Source organism: Quercus lobata, chromosome 2, assembly GCF_001633185.2.
Source record: "Quercus lobata isolate SW786 chromosome 2, ValleyOak3.0 Primary Assembly, whole genome shotgun sequence".
NCBI lineage: Eukaryota > Viridiplantae > Streptophyta > Magnoliopsida > Fagales > Fagaceae > Quercus > Quercus lobata.
The window spans coordinates 21,120,675-21,137,555 of record NC_044905.1 but is presented as its reverse complement, the minus strand read 5'-3'; the positions used below and the strand labels follow the sequence as shown (position 1 = coordinate 21,137,555).

The following is a 16,881-nucleotide window of genomic DNA, read 5'->3' as shown; positions in this document are numbered from 1 at the left end:
CTTAGTCCCATACATTTTTCAATCGATTATAGATCCTCACTAGATTAATTAGATTAAACCACATATATTAGTATTACTACAAAATATATCCCAAATTGTGAAAAATGTTGATTCCTTAATATTACTCAAAACTAACAAAAGAAAAAAAAAGAAAAAAGAATACCCTTACTAGAGAGTAATACTAGAGGGTCTTGTTAACGAATACCTTTAAAGCATTTGTTAATAAGTCATTATAAAAAAAGTCTTAATACAACTTTTATGGAAATTATTTAAAAAAAAAAAAATTGTCCAAAAATCAATTTTTTTTTTCCATAAAAATTTTCTAAAAATTTTCTCTAAATCAATACCCATATGATCATTAAGGAATGAAAATGAATGTTTTTACAGAAATGAAATAGAATGGAATGTAATGATTATAAAGGGAATGGAAAGGAAAGAAATGTATTTAAGTAAGGGAAATGAATAGAAAATAATGGAATGGAATGGAATGAGATTAAATAACTTCGATTGGATGTTTTAAAATAAAAGAATAGGAATGGATGAAAATTAATGAAATATAAGTAATTTTATTTGGAAGTAACATAGAGAGAATGTAATGGATTTATTTTATGACAATATTACTATTAGACTCCTATTTTAAAATAAATGGTTAAATATATAGGAGTATTTTTGGAGTTTTAGTAAAAAAATCATTAAATCTAATTCTATTCCCTCTCATTCCTCCCAATTTCGAGGGGAATGAAAATTTGAAGTTTTAAGAAAATAGAGAGAAATGAATGTTCTCTCTTACTTATTTCATTCTTCCCTACTTAGTATGCGTTTGGATACCGTTTATTTTGCTGAAAATAATAAAAAATTATTTTCTGATTACTGTTCACTTTTAAAATTACTGTTTATAAACCTAAATGCATTGTTCATGTGTTCTGTGTAATAGAGACCGGACTCCATAGAAAATAAATGAGATGATATATATATATATATATATATATATATTTTTTTTTTTTTCCCCGGGATAATTCTCGAAGGAAATAAAATAAAATAAGGCAAGAGAGACAGAAAGCCAGAGAGGAATTTAACTTTAACTACCGACCTTAAATTTTCTACAATTCCCTCTCATTCTCTTTCATCAAACCATTTCTTTTGCCTTTTTTTTAATCCTTCTGCAAAGAATCCTGTCCCCAACAAAAAACAACGCCTATGTTGTTTCTCAACGGCCGCTCTATTCCCAAATTAGCTACTTTCTCTCTCTCTCTCTCTCTCTCTCTCTCTCTCACACTCACACGCAAACTATAACACACACACACTCTTGAAACGTTCCCTCCCAAGATCTCTCATTGTTACATGTCGGTGGGCGTTGTTGATATCTCAAACAAGATCTGAGAAGAGTACCATTCCCACCTCAGATCTCTCTTTTTTGTATCTGGGTTTTGCCTTTGCTTTTTTGATTCTCGATGAGTTGGAGATACAGAGCTGGGTTGTGTCTCATAGGAGCTGTTGTTGTTATATGGGTCACCTCTGCCGAAGTCACCCAGGTCAGCTCTTCCAACCTTTTTTTGGGTTAAGTCTCATTCATGGTTATGAATTTATATGCCTTACATCTATGTTTGATGGATCATGAGTTCCTGTCTCTTGTTTGGGTTTTGAATTATTATTATTATTATTATTATTATGTATTTTGTATCCATTTCATTGGATGCTTGATGAGGATGAACCATGTTCATATAGTTATGGAATTTTTAGCTCAATCTAGTTTTGTAATTCGTTAGGACTAAAAGTCAATGCAACTCAGCTCAATTAATGCTTAGTTCTACTAGGAGTCTTTTAGCTCAATTTACACTATATAGTGTTTACAACGGAGACCTTCAGGATTCAAATCATAATAATAGTAAAACTAAGGCTTAATCACAATTAAATTCGGGTTGGCCACATATATCCTTTTCCTCTATTTTGTTCATAGTTAAAGGCATACTCTTTGTTACCTCCCTATTAATCAAATCCTTTTTTGTTCTTTCAACTCGAATTAAATTACTATTGTGCCTATAGGTTTTGCGTAGATATTGAGTTATTTTTAAAAATATGTAAATGAAATTGAAGTTCCTGTCATGGTCATATTGATCCTCCAGAAAAAATAAAGCCACCAGAAAAACTCAGCCATGGTCCTAGATTTGAAAGTAATATTCTTCTTGCAATCTTATGAAGATTAGGGATGCTTTTGGTAATTGATTCTTTCTTATAGCTTGAAGTGAAGTATTTCTGCATATATATTCATCACAAACATTTATCTTTCTTTTTGCAATTTACGGGGGTCTTATATGAGGCGGGGTTTCTTCTTTCATTGATTGTTTGCATATTTATTCTATGGGTATCATAATTCGTTATAATTTGATTTCTCAAATCTTTGATGCAATGCATTTTTCTTTAACCACTGACGTAATGCTACACCATACCAACATGTAGCCAGGTTTCAACTGACAGTTATCTTATTTGCAGGACATATTTGTAGACTATAAGCAGCCTTTTGCAGTAACATATCTTGGAGCTTCTCTTATGGTAGTTTACCTCCCAATAGCATTCCTAAAGGATTGGTTGTGTAATTTTCTAAAACGTCGCTCTTCTAAAAGTGGTAAAAATGCAGAAAGCGTGGCTGAGTTTTCTGCCGGTCTTAATTCTCCAGTAAAATACAATGGTGGGCAAAAAAGCTATGAATTGGAACTTCCGACAACTTTGACTAGAAAAGACAGTGAAGCAGATCTTTCACCTCATGCAGAAGGAAGGCCATTGGTTGCTAAAGAGAAAGATGAAGCTTACATACTTAAACAAGATAGAGAGCTTACACCCAGAGAAATTGCTACTTATGGATTTTATATTGCCCCAATCTGGTTTATAACCGAGGTAAGTCACTTGGGCCACTTGGCTGTTTTCTTCAAATTTATATTTTCCATTTTGGTTTGTTAAAGAGTTGATCATGAATCTTATCCCTAGATCCATTTTCACTTTAAGATGAATGTTTAATTGGCATCAATCTGCAAGAAATTAAATGGATTCTTCCTCTACATGTATCTTCATCATAATGTCTCTTTTAGAAGTCTGCTTGTACCATGACCACTCAATCCTCCTAAGACACGTAACTAAGGCTTTTCAAATGTTACTAATTTTGGTATATACCTGTAATTTTTTTGGGGCGTGTGTGTGTGTTTTTTTTTGGAAGGGGGGGGGGGGTTATAAACCATCAAAATTTTTGTTGATACCATGGTGTAAAATGGTTTTAGAAGGATACAAGTCTATTCGCTCCCCATTGATTGAATGACACATTCAGTGTTTGTGCATGTGCTCCTGAGTTGGAAATTTTTTTTTTAAAAATAACTGAACAAGGGTGCATGCCATCTGTGTGATTTATTTTGGTGCTGTGTAGTAGTTATGATGCCTTGTGTTTGTTTTTCCATGCATTAGTCTGTTAGGTGCCACAGATGTTTTTGGGTCAACTGGACTTTTGTTTCAAGGGTCCTTTCATCATGTTTGCTGTTTCATAAGGTTCTCAAGGTGAAGAGTGTAGGAATTACTGCAGTGTTGGATAAACATATTGAACATTATTGCTTGGAAATGTAAATAAGTGAGTTTGGATTCTAGTGATGTTGAGGGGTTGCTTAGTCCAAAAAATGTATGTCATGGCATTGTAAATCACACATCCTTGCCTTGTACAGGGACATGTCTGAAAAGGAGGTGAATGCCTCAAGTTTACCAGCCTACCCACTACTAGACTGTGAGGGGGCAGGTGAAGTAGAACTTGAGTTTTTTCCGTCTAATGTGATATATGTATACATGATTTACATCAGTTATGTTTGCATTCTTTTGTTATCTTCTGACATTTCTTTTAGTTATTCATAGGCTTTTCTTTGCACTTTTGATGCTGGCATAATTAACAAGCATATTCATGGAAATTCTATTATTTCATTTTGTGATGTATTAAGGGTTTAGATTTAGTATGAGGACCCAAAAATATTCCTTATTGATTCTTTTTTCCTTTGGTTTGCAGTACCTATCGAATGCTGCACTGGCACGTACAAGTGTTGCGAGTACAACAGTATTATCCTCTACTTCAGGACTTTTTACTCTTTTCATTGGTGCGTATCTGGGCCAAGATTCTTTAAACATTGCAAAAGTAGTTGCTGTCTTTGTTAGCATGGCTGGTGTGGCTATGACAACCATGGGAAAAACTTGGGCAGCAGATGATTCACAAATGAATGCTTCTGCGTGAGTCCTTTACTCCATCTTTATTGGTTCTATCATATCCAATCCTGAAATTTATTATATATAGGACTTAATTTCAATTGAAGACGAAATAGAGGGCTTTATTGATGCTGTTTGATGTGGAAAATACTGCAAGGCTTGTGATGTTGGTATTGTATGTCATCAAAGTATGTGCAGATATGCAAGGCTCAATGAAGCTGTACGTATGTGGGGGTGGGGGTGTAGGGGTCAAAGTTTCACCAAGATCCAAAATACAGCTTTACTTCTTCTTCTTTTTCTATTGAAAGATACGCTGTATGCCCTTTTACTATAATATGACAATGGTTAACCTCCATATTCTAAACCTCCATTTTTTTTATGCTGAAAACTTTTGGTGGAATTTAGTTGCTGTGCCATGAAGATTTTCACATTCCAGTTTAAGAATTTGAGTGACAAAATCCCAACCTATTGAGTATATAAATGCAGATTATGCAGGCCATCTGTTTCACATTTCAATATATATATACATATATATATATATATATATATATATAGTCACATACTTCTTGTGGGAAGAGGAAGTGCCATTTGAGCAAGAGCTTATTGGCTATATTTTTAACATATATTCTCCATCAACTTTCTGTTCGTAATGTGTGTTTTTTGCACTGACATTTGATATTTGTCAGCAGTGGAAAACGTACTCTTGTTGGGGATCTTTTTGGCCTCCTCTCAGCTGTGTCATATGGTTTATTTACAGGTTTGAGATTTTCTCTGTTATTCAGTTCTATTGTTCAATTTAAATTTAATTTGACAAACAATTATATCTTATTCTCACCATCATTGCTGCAGTGCTTCTTAAAAAGTTTACGGGTGAAGAAGGAGAAAGGGCTGATGTGCAAAAGTTGTTTGGATATATTGGATTATTTACGCTTGTAGCACTATGGTGGCTTGGTAAGAGTCTTGACTGGCAAGTAGTTTATTAATCAGCCATCAAATGCATTTATAAGGTTCTTTATTTGTTCTCCTTTTTTAAAAATTTGTTTATTTATTATTAGTAAACAGTCATATTATCAAAATCTTGATTTAAGAATGGCCTTTGTACTAGCACCCAAAAATATTCCAAAGTTTCCTTATGTTCTCCATTATAGTAGTTCACTATTTTTAACAATAGGGCCTGGAGGCTTTCTGGCTTATAATGCTATTGCTCTAGGTCTACGTAGGTTTCGTTGATATTTTCTTGGGGACCCTGCAGATTTTTAATTTTTTATTTTTAAATTTATTTTTAGAAACAATTTGGGATGAAGTGGATTCTAATTATGGACTTTTCTTTTCCTTATTAATGTTTGTTTTTGTTAGCCACAGTTTTAGGAGTCAAATTGTGGTGAATCTCTATCTTTCAAAATATTAGCAATATTGGTGATTGTTAAAAATGATAACTTGGGTAGTACAGAAGTTTACAAAAGAACTTTGAGAAGAAATATTACTGGATTGTTAGTGGAGTTTTCAATGAATGGTTTATGGCCAAACAACTAAACAAGGGATTATTCATATCTCCTCTTTACATTGAGAAGCATTAATGCATTAACTGATGGAGTAGGCAGCTTAGACCACTTGCACTTTTGGAGAGGTCTAATAGTCCAGGTCTTCAAACCCAGCTAGTAGCTTAAAACTTACAGAAATCAAAGGTCTAATTGCACATACTACCACCTCATCTGACTCTAATGACCCCTCCTAGTCTTGCTTTTTTATTTTTTTTCATCTATAAATTTTCCTCTAGTCCGTTAACCTTCATTTTTTTTACCACCTTCTGAAACTGACCATGAAAAACTAGGGGCTGGAAATAAGCTAGGGCTCCATGCCAGATTTGGTGGACACTAGATCTGAACTTCTAGACACTTTAGCATTGTATTTCAAATACATACTCTTTTCCTTTTTTCTTCTAATGGCTGACTTAGCGAGTAAAATATGTGCTGGATCTTTTATTTATTATTTTTTGGTCTCTTTCATATAATAAGCAATGCATAGTACCGCTAGTTTAGATGAATATCTTTCCTTCTTTTTTTGTTTCCCTTTCAGTTTGGCCATTGACAGCTTTGGGCATTGAACCAAAATTCACAATTCCTCATTCTGCTAAGATGGATGAAATTGTTCTTGCCAATGGCTTTGTTGGAAGTGTCCTCTCTGACTACTTTTGGTATGTGAAAAGTAATGTTTATAAATCAGTGATCATGAACTCGTATTTTCTCATTCTCTTTATCATTATCTCGTTTCTCTGTAGGGCACTCTGTGTTGTATGGACAACTCCACTGGTGGCCACTTTGGGCATGTCACTCACCATCCCTCTTGCTATGCTGGCTGACATGATGATCCATGGTCGTCATTATTCAGCAATATACATTCTCGGCTCAACTCAGGTATTATTATAAAGATGCATTGGTCTATGGAGATTTTTCTTTGCCCTTGTGTAAATCCTTTTTTTAAGGCGTCTAAGTATACTTTTACATATTAGGTGAATTAGGTGGAAAGTGTAGTTCTTGGGTATTTGGCACCGATTACAAGTCACAGTAAGACTAGGGCATTTTTGAATGTGATCTGGTTGCTTCCCTTTTTATTTAAAAAGTCTCATACATTAATCTTCTTCTTCTTCTTCTTTTATTTTTATTTTTTATATTATTTTTCTACTTGAAGAAAGAGATATGGTGCAAGACTAGCCACCAGAAAGATCCTAGTCAGCATTTTAATGCTGCTGAGTGGGATTCCATTTCATTTTGCTTCAAATGGAGAGGCAGTTAGTACTCAGACATGGGGAAGTGGTAGGATTTGAATAACTTTACAGGTCCTATCCACTATCCAGTGTCCATCATCTTCTGGTTTGCTCTCAAAGTTTCTGTTAATGCACATCATGATGGGGAAGGCCTTTGACATCATTTATTGAATTAGATAATGGCTAGATTTCATAAAATGTTTTTGACCTCCTGGTGAAAATGATGGAACCACTTAAGAGTTATTATGTGAGCTGTGATTGGATATGGACCTAATTCTAATTCTAGAGAAGAGAGAGTTATTATGGAGCTACCCAGCTTCGCATCCTTCTCCAACATTTTCTATATTTTCTGTTCTAGTTATATGTGTAGGTGGCATTTGGATTTTTGATGTGCATTGACTGTGTTGTATTTTTCATTGGAGATAAAATTAGTTCATTTCATTTATAATTTATTTAGGTAATTTCAACAGATGCAACTCAATTAATGCAACTAAAAAAAGTATGACCAGAACCAGCTGTTATATTCAGATGCTGTTCAAAATACAATGTATTGATTCAAATTTCTGAGGTTGGCTGTATATCTATTGTTTAAAGCCTGAAATTTCTTGTTCCCTTTGGGGTCATTTCAGGTATTTGCTGGTTTTGTAATAGCTAATCTTTCAGACTGGTTCTCAAAGAAGTTGGGCTTGTAGCATTTCATTTAATTCTTTTAGGATGATCTAAAAAATCTTTTCTCGGGCCAATCTCTCTGCACTGTTGGATGCCGTATTCCTAATTCATTGTGTTGAGAGTTCCTTTGCCATTTGCGTCCTTGGCTGGAAAGAGGAAAGTGATGAATGTAATTGTACTATAGTTGATTGTGTAAATGAACTTTTGTCTTTTGAGTGTAAAAAAAGGGATTCGTCTTTACGCTAAGTTTGAGTGTAAACTGTAAAACCCAACTGTATTTTTTTTTATATAGTCAAATGAAAATCCCTTTCATGCTTTTTTGTTGATTTTTATTATGAATATTTTCAACCATATTCTCGTTTGAGCAATACTTTCAACCATATTCGTATATAGCCTGAATGGAGGTTACTATTAAATTCACGATTTTAGGTAGATTGGAAGCAGTAAACAACAGCAAATCCCTTTTAACAATTGTTGTCTCAGCATGAAAACTTGGCGATAGTATGAGAATGTGAAAGAATGGAAATCATAACAAATTGAAACGTTTGAAACGGGTAGTCTTATAGTTCCCACCAATTGAATTGGTATGCGATGCATCATATTACATCACAAAGTACCCGTTCCATAAAAAAAATTAAAAATACAGTTGCCTGAATGATAATGGCGTGTATAAAAGGGAACAAGGAATATGCGAGGTAATGAGTATATAGTGTACACTCTATGCCTCATTTTGACTCAGAAATAATATGAAAAAATATGCTATGTATCCGCTACATATAACCTTCTTTTCACAACAAGTGGGTCCCACTTAGCCTCTCTCTCAGAGTGGATGAGACCCACTTGCTATGAGAGGGAGGCTACATGTAGCGAATACATAGTATAATTTCCTTTAGCTTGAAATTTGAGAGGAGCGAATACATAGTATAATTTTCTCCTGACTTGAGATTTGAGAGACCCGTTGGTGGGCTTGTGTATTTATACTATAAAAATATTTCTTCTACCAAGCCTTCTTAAATGGAGAAACTGGTTGTTTAGGTGGTGGAATTGGCAGTGATGTTCATGATAATTAATGGTGCTAGATGTAAACAATGATGATGATAAAAGTTCAGACCCAAGATGACGGGACAAAGGACTTTGGGGTGCTTACCATTAAAAAAATGCTCTTATATAGGCAGACATATAGGCAAACATATGAGTGTTGTACAAATAAAATAAGTGCACACATAGAATACGGAGATATACGTGAGATGATAGAACTCCAAAGGAGGTGTGGAAACCCGAAAATTATGTTGTACAGTGTATGAGTTAATGAATTTAATTAAAGGGTTTAATTTAAATTGAATTGTCCATGCCAAGTAACTATTAAGAAGATTCTAAAAATAAAATAAAAAAACTGGTTATTAAGGAGCAGTGCTAAAAAAATTGATATTACTTGGCCCAACTACAATATAATGTGAATTTTCGTGAGGATAAAATCCAGTGCCTCAAGTAATTTCCATTATTAAATGGGATTTATTGGGTTTTATTAATTATTAATTATTATTGCTTGTTATAAACAGTGTTTTTGCCTTGTATTCTAGTGTGGTGTTATATTTAGACTCAAGTGATGAGTTAATGTGCATGTAAGTAGGGTAAATTAAGTTGTGCATAAAAAGGCGGAGCATGTAAGTGGTGTTTTATTAAACTCATTCATGTTTGTTTGTTTATAAATAAGTCAAATTTAAACTTTAATTTTATGTGTTTAATAAATAAGCTAAACCCAAGCCAATATATATATATATATATATATATATATACTAGCCTCATCACATGCGCTTCGCACGTGCGACGAGGATGTTTTTTTTTTTTTTTGAGTTTAATGTAATTTTTCAATTTGAATTTATCTATTGTTAGCGAAGTTACACTAGAAGGAATTTTTAAGAAACTAAAATTTAGGATTTGAAATGAAGTAAACTGTTGAGTTTAGTGTGTGCTGGTTTTTAGAAAAAAATATATCAAACGTGCGTGAGATATATTTAAATGAGAGTTGCTACGTCCACAACATTTTTACAATATTTTCACAACAAATCATAGATGGTTAGTTGTTTTTTAATTTTGTTGAATTACAATTTTAACCTCATTTTTATTTTTTAAGAATAAGGATTATCTAATTGAATTAGGGGGTAATTTTGACATTTTTGAAGCCATAATTAACTTTTTAAATCTTTAATATATATATATATATATATATATTCATAAATAAGCTTGTGAACAATATGACTCAATGAAAAACAACCTAAGTTAAGTTTTTTTTTTTTTTTTTTTGAGGGAGAAGTTTAAGTTAGTTAATGGGCTTAGTAGTAAGTTTAATATAATATTACATAGTTTTTTTTTTTTTTGGATAATTACAATAAACCCACCTGAGGTTAGACCCATTTTCATTTTGCCTACCCGTGATTTAAAATTAAAATTTTACACTTTGCCCACCTAAGGTTAGTTCTGTTAGCCTTCTGTAACCCACCTCTTCGTTTGCCGTTAGAAAAACACATTTTTAGGCTAAAACAAATATAACAAGAATAAAAAAGTTAGGGGTTTTTCATTGCTCATGAACTTCAATGAGAACAAAGTGGAGGAACAACACACCAATCAAATGACTCAATGAAATTATTTTTAATCTATAACAATATCAACAATTTCATAACAGGCCAGTTATCACAACAGCCTAACTATCACAACAGCCACAATCATACTAGTACTTAACCCTTTCTTCGAAGGCAATTTTCCTTTTGCTTGACTCATTACAGGCGCTTCTGGTAATGAGCTCGGGTTCGATGGCACCATCTGAGCCAATGCAGTCATTGGAGATGTATTGGTGAACGAACAAGCAGGCAAAGGACTTGACCCACATAGCCTAATTTCCTTCGTTCATCTCGGGTTCCTTGGTGAACGAACGAGCTCGTGTCATCTGATTTCCTTCATTCTCGCATCCATCTCGGTCTCAGCCTCTGTCTCGGGGATTTGGAGCATATCCAGGAAGAGGGCCGGCGGTGGTTTAGAGAGAATGGAGCTCAATCTCGGCCTCCATCTCGACCGGCGGTGGTTTTCTTTTGTTCTTTTCTTTTTTTGCTTTTGGGTTGTGGGTTTGATAATGATTTGATTATGGTGGGGTTATGGGTTGTGGCTTGTGGATTATGGGCATGGTGGTGGTGCTGAGTGTGGGTTCTAATAGTGGTGGTGGTGGAGTGGATGGCAACATTTCGTGGGTTTCAAATTTTTTTTTTTTTTTTGGTTGTGGGTTTTATTTGATTTTGGCTTGCTAATGGTGGTTAACCTCAATGACCGCTGTTAGCACCACTATGAGCCACCGCCATGACAGACAAACCGCCGTACAAGCCACCATCAAACTTTAGGTCGAAGCACTTGACCACCACCATCGGCAGGATGAACAATGGTGTTGTTTTTCTCTCTTTGGTTTGTTTTTATTTTCTGTTTAATCTATGATTGGGTTCTAAAACTTTTTTTATTACAGTTTGGGTTTGAATAATGAGAGGGATTTTGGTATGGATTCAGAGGATTTAATTGGTTTTGGATGTGTGTAACTAAAAATTTTGAACTATATTTACAAATGTTGTGTTCTTGTGTTCATGAGGAAAAGATTTAATGGTTCGTGTTTGATCCGTGTTATGTTCTATTTTTAATAAAAGGGTGTTTTTCTAACGTTTGAGGGTAAGGTGGGTAACGGATGGATAATGGATTGAAGTTCAGGTGGGTAAAGTGTAAAGTTTTAAACCACGGGTAGGTAAAATGAAAACGGGCCTAACCTCAGGTGGGTTTACTGTAATTATCCTTTTTTTTTTTTGTTAAAAAAAATAGGGGCGTTTATGGTTATATTAAACCCCTGGGCAGGGCACCGAGCAACAGCGGAGGTTCTTTTCTCATAATGCTCGTGTGGGGGATCAACCCCACTAAGGATGCCCACCAACGGAAACCTGCAAGCAGTGGGACTCGGACCTAGGTGTGGTGCACAAAGCGTCCGAGCCTTACCCACTCAGCCTAGCAAATAATATTACATAGTTAACTCATATATTACTAAGCCTTTAATTAATTATAAGTATTAGGAGCACTTCTCCGAACCAAATAATGTACTTGTAAATTGTAATGGATCTTTTCTCAAGCGCTTGATATTAAGCTTGAGCCCAGGCGGGGCCCACTCTTTTGCATAAATCATAGTATCATACCGTCTTGATAGACTCGACAAAAAAAAGAACACATTAAGATCGGTAACACGGGAGCAAACAACCGTATAGAAGAAATCTGAGAACGCAAGGAAGTGAAGTTTGAAGAGTCCGAGTCGATCTCTCTGGCTCTCAAATCTCAATTCAATTCTCATTCTCATAAGCTCCGAAGCTTTTAAACAAAAACATTTGCTGTTTCTGTCAACCCCGAACCATGAGATCCAAACCGGTTATTCTCGTACTTTTCGTGCATTTATGTCTCTCCTTGCTCTCTTTCTCTCTCGCGATCTCACCTGGGTAGGTTTTCACATCTTATTTATATTTTTCCTTAAAATCAAATAGCATAAAAATGTTTCTTAAGCGCTTTAGCTGATGCAGTTTCCTTAGTTTTCTAGTTATCCAAACGTAGAAATCTACGAATTTTAAGACTTGCAACCTTAATTTCTTTTCCACTTATTTAATTTAATTATAATTTTATGATATATAATTTTTTGTTTTTCGTTTACAGTGACGGTTACACCATTACTGGTCGAGTGAAGATTCAAAGTATGTTTTTCTTTTCCTTTACTTACAAAAAAAATTGAATTTAATTGCAGTGTAGCAAAATTGGAACGAATTTGGTATGGCTATTATATATCTTGTTCTAGTTTGAGTTAGATTCAGTCCATTCATGTGAACATAGAAAAGTGTAGCATTGGAAAAAGTCTTAAGGTATAATATCTATTGCAAATTGCAATATAAGAAAATGAATCACCCGTACTAGTAGTTTATTAATACCTCTTGTGAAATTGAAATTGAGCTCTCTGCTGGCGTTGCATTATAGTATAAGTGACCTGGGTTTGAAACCCGTCTACACCAAAAACAATTGGTATCTTTGCCTGAAATTATAGAACAATCATCATGGAATGGACGCATTGCCAAGAAACTTGTAGCTCAATTGGCGTCATCCAATGAAGACATCTAGGTTTCAAATCCCCTTCCCCCACTGTAACTATCGAATACATAAAAAAAATGGAGTGGATGCTATTGAATTAAATTTATCATATCTATCAAAAAAAGAATACAAGAATAAGGAGTGCCCTCCGACCTTGGCTAATACCATGGGATGGGGTTGGACTCTTGGGGGGAGGGGAAACTTGGGGGTTTACTGAGCCTAAAAAAAGATGGGTTTACCATTCTTTTGGGTAGCAAATATGATTGAGAAACTACAGTGGAATTTCTTTTGGAATGGATAGGGGAGGAGTTTAAACATCATTTGGTGGGATGGGACAAGGTATGTACTCCTATTGCTAATGGTGGTTTGGGGATTAGGAAGCTTATGACCTTAAATTAGACTCTGTTGGGGAAGTGGCTTTGGCGGTTGGGGGTAGAGGTAACACGGTTATGGAGGTGTGTAATGTTATGGAGGCATGTAATGATCTTGAAGTTCAGTGTGGAGTGGGGTGGTTGGACTTAGAAACTTGTTCGAGTTTCTCATGGGTGTGGTTTGTGGAAGAGTATTAGGATGAGATGGGATAAGTTTCTACTGTACATCTAGTTTGATATAGTCTTGGGTAACCATATCCGGTTTTGGCATGATGACTAGTGTAATGAGGAGCCTTTGAGGTTGGTTTATCTTGTCTTGTATGATAATTCCACAAATCAAGAGGCTTCAATGGAGTCTCAATGAGGCATAGTACATGGGCAGGAGTAGTAGTTGGGATGTTAGATTTATTTGGGACTTTAATGACTGGGAGTAAGACTAGGTGGCTTCATTTCTCTAACTATTAGATTCCCATATCCCTCATAGAGAGGATGGTGTGGAAACTTAAGAAGAGCAGAGAATTTGATGTACGGTCTTTCTTTAATGCTTGCTCCAATGTTGTTCCCTTTCCTTGGAAAGGTATTTGGGCTTTGAAAGCCCCATGGAGGGCCTCCTTTTTTGTGTGGACAGCGGCATGAGAGAATATACTTATGTGTGACAATCTCATTAAGAGAGGCTATACTATAGTAATTTGGTGTTGCAAATGGTGGGCTTTTTAAATCATTGTATGGTTGCTTATGATTTGTAAAGCTTTGTTCTTAGATCTTTTGGGATCCACTGGGTTTTACTGGAGAAGGTGATTCATCTTTTTCTTGGTTGGATAAATTGGGAAAGGTGAGTATTCATTGTATATTTGGAACATGGTTCCTTTATGCATAATGAGGACTATTTGGGAGGAATGTAAATGGCGCTCATTTGAAGATGTGGAGTGTACACATAGTCAGTTGCTAGCAGCTTTTTTCTAGCTCCTTATTTGGTTGGTCTCGTGCATGGGGCTTTATATATTGTGATTCCATTACAATGTTTTTAGAGTCTTTGTCTTTTTGGTAATTTTTTTTTTTTTTTGGTTGTAATTCTTTAGGCTTCTTCATGCCCTTTGTCGATGAAGTAGTATTTTTTTAATAAAAATATTCTCACCTATCAAAAAAAGACTAAGTTCTTTGTCGAAGATGATTAGGGTCACTGAAAAGAGGTTTAGCCCGTCTATTTGTATGAGATGAGATTAGTTGGGTCAATTCTATCTTCTAGGAGAGTTTCTGTAATTGCCTATTTCCAATTCAATGCCTTTTTTTTTTTTGCCTAGTAATTTACTCATGCACCCAACGGGTACTCAGAACCCATAACCTCATCCACAAGAACCACAACCCCCATCCTTATGGGATGGTGGAGGTGCCATTTGGCCCAATGACAATTGGCTGTACCAATGCAACACTTTGATCATGGATGTTGAGATCTCAATTGGAAATTATTTCAATAAATTATTGTATCAATTTTGTCTTTGATAATACGATTTGGACTCCAAGTTGGTTTTTGGTGCTCAAACAATGCATTGACGTTTTTTGGTTGTGAAATAATACATGTGGCCAATCCTGATTATTGAGGATCCATTGCCAATCTCAAAATTTTGGGACTAAGGCTTGGTTGTCGTTGTTATTCTTTTTCCTCTCACTGCACTTCTTGTTCACCCCCCCCCCCTTCTCCCTCCCCATCTTTTTTTTTGAGATCCGGATTATTTATGAATTTATTTGGCAGGTATGGGTGTGAAAGGTTTTGGTGCACATGCAAAATCATCAAATGTCAAAGTTATACTAAACGGTGGCCAAAGGGTTACTTTTCTGAGACATGATGGATCTTTTTCATTGTATCCTATTTTTCCACACCTTGATTAAGGACACTTGGAGTTTTCTGATTACACATAGTAAAAATCCTGTCCACTAACCTAGTTCCTCTCTTTTCTGCACTGTTGATGTAAAATTAAAAAAAAAAAAAATCATCTTCATTGTTATAATTGTTGGGCCCACAGTTTTCAGTGTTGAAATTATCTGTATTTTATTCTTTTGGGAGGAATGCTGATGAATCATACTTTAAGCACTCTGTGAATCCTTAATATGTATGCTTAAAGCTATAATGTGCCCGCGGGAACTCATCTAATTGAAGTTGATGCTTTAGGCTATTACTTCTCTCCGGTAGGACTCTACTATCTACATTTTTTGTCATTTATTTTTATGGGTCATGCTAACAAGTGCTTTAAGGGCACTCGTTAACAATCCATTTTAGGAAAGTTTTGACATTATTTTTATGGGAAATGAAAAAAACTGATAAAACATTAATTATTATTTTTTTTTCCCCATAAAAACTTTTTTTAACTGGATTTTTAACCAGTGCCCTAAGGGCACTCGTTAGCATTTCTCTATTTTTATTTTTATTTTTATCATTAATCACCAATAAGATTTTATCATTATTATGTTCTCTTAATGTGTTTAGGTCCGGGTTGACGTCAGCGCTAGATTTCCAGGTAAGATTCAGGCAGCACTGACAGAGAACAGGAGGGGTCTTGGCGAGTTGACTTTAGAGCCAATGAGAGTGGAACACTATTATGAGGTTCATTTAGACTTAATTTTTCCTATTTCTCCTTCTTAATTTGTTTGTTTGGAGTTATTGTCTATTCTATCTCATTTTGTTTCTGCTTTTACAGATAAGGGAACCCTTTAACGTTATGTCTGTTGTGAAGAGCCCAATGGGTCTGATGATGGGATTTATGCTGGTCGTTATGTTTTTAATGCCCAAATTAATGGAAAACATGGGTAAAGTACTCTGGCCCATACTTTTTATGTTTCACCTCTGGTCTTAAGGCTCTGACTTGCTGTAGATTAACATTAATTGGCTTGTCTCATGTAATTTTGATAAACCCTAATGTTTGGTGAGAGCTTCACGAGGCTGATAGGGTTTGCATTATGGTTCCATTTCTCTTACTGACCATATTAATTTGGTGTGTTTTGGTGGCAGATCCTGAGGAAATGAGGCGAGCACAAGAAGAAATGAGGAACCAAGGGGTTCCATCTCTTTCAAGCTTGTTACCTGGTGCTGCGAGGAGTAGTTGAGGGATTTATTTGAAAAAGTGCAAACCCTCTATCCCTTCTCCATTTAAAAGCTAAAAAAAATTTGGAAACATTAAGTTTGGAGCCCTGGAGGCCTCGTTGTATCAAGCAAATAGGTGCTAAAACTCTTCACTGAATTTATGGTCTCAAAATTATACTTCTTTTTGTTGGAATCTGTGGAAGGTAGTAGTATTTTACCTGGGTGACTAATCGAAAGATGATGCAAATCTGATTTGATATTTCAATCCCTAATTATATGTAGCTAACTTTAGTTTTAGTTTGCATTTCTGCATTTAAGTTTGTGCGCATATAGGCGCCCATTGGCCAGCCTGAGCAAATCTGCATCTCCTGAATTTTCGAAGTGGTTTATTCATATGAAAATATTTTCATTATTTAGTTAAAACGACTTAAAAAAAAGAAAAAGAAAAAGAAAGGCTAATTGCAACTTATCCACTTATGATTTGACCTAAATTTAAGTTGTTTATCCGTAGTTTGAAATTTGAACTTTACTCACTCAAGGTTACTTCAGTTAAGATTCTGTGACTCACTTATGTTAAAATTGAGGCTAAATATGTAATTTTGCTCCTATTTTGTGTCTTTCTCCTC

The 16,881-nt window shown here is 35.0% G+C and overlaps 2 protein-coding genes across 3 annotated transcripts; both read left to right on the top strand.

Annotated features, from left to right (window-relative positions):
• Positions 1 to 1,079: 1,079 nt before the first annotated feature.
• LOC115974917 (uncharacterized vacuolar membrane protein YML018C) lies at positions 1,080 to 7,986 on the top strand. 2 transcript variants are annotated; one of them, XM_031095488.1, is made up of 8 exons: positions 1,080 to 1,532; positions 2,491 to 2,892; positions 4,034 to 4,251; positions 4,914 to 4,984; positions 5,077 to 5,178; positions 6,304 to 6,421; positions 6,506 to 6,641; positions 7,621 to 7,986. In XM_031095488.1, the coding sequence occupies exons 1-8, from the start codon at positions 1,452 to 1,454 to the stop codon at positions 7,681 to 7,683; spliced, it is 1,191 nt and encodes a 396-aa protein (XP_030951348.1). In that variant the 5' UTR covers positions 1,080 to 1,451; the 3' UTR covers positions 7,684 to 7,986. The 2 variants fall into 2 exon arrangements, with proteins under 2 accessions (XP_030951348.1, XP_030951350.1); XM_031095490.1 differs by having other exon boundaries at positions 1,082 to 1,532; positions 4,917 to 4,984.
• A 3,901-nt stretch (positions 7,987 to 11,887) lies between these two features.
• On the top strand, positions 11,888 to 16,552 carry LOC115974916 (ER membrane protein complex subunit 7 homolog). Its single transcript, XM_031095487.1, has 7 exons — positions 11,888 to 12,171; positions 12,383 to 12,420; positions 14,930 to 15,038; positions 15,300 to 15,363; positions 15,662 to 15,778; positions 15,873 to 15,981; positions 16,184 to 16,552. Exons 1-7 carry the CDS (start codon positions 12,089 to 12,091, stop codon positions 16,276 to 16,278), a joined length of 615 nt encoding a protein of 204 aa, XP_030951347.1. The 5' UTR covers positions 11,888 to 12,088; the 3' UTR covers positions 16,279 to 16,552.
• Positions 16,553 to 16,881: the final 329 nt, after the last annotated feature.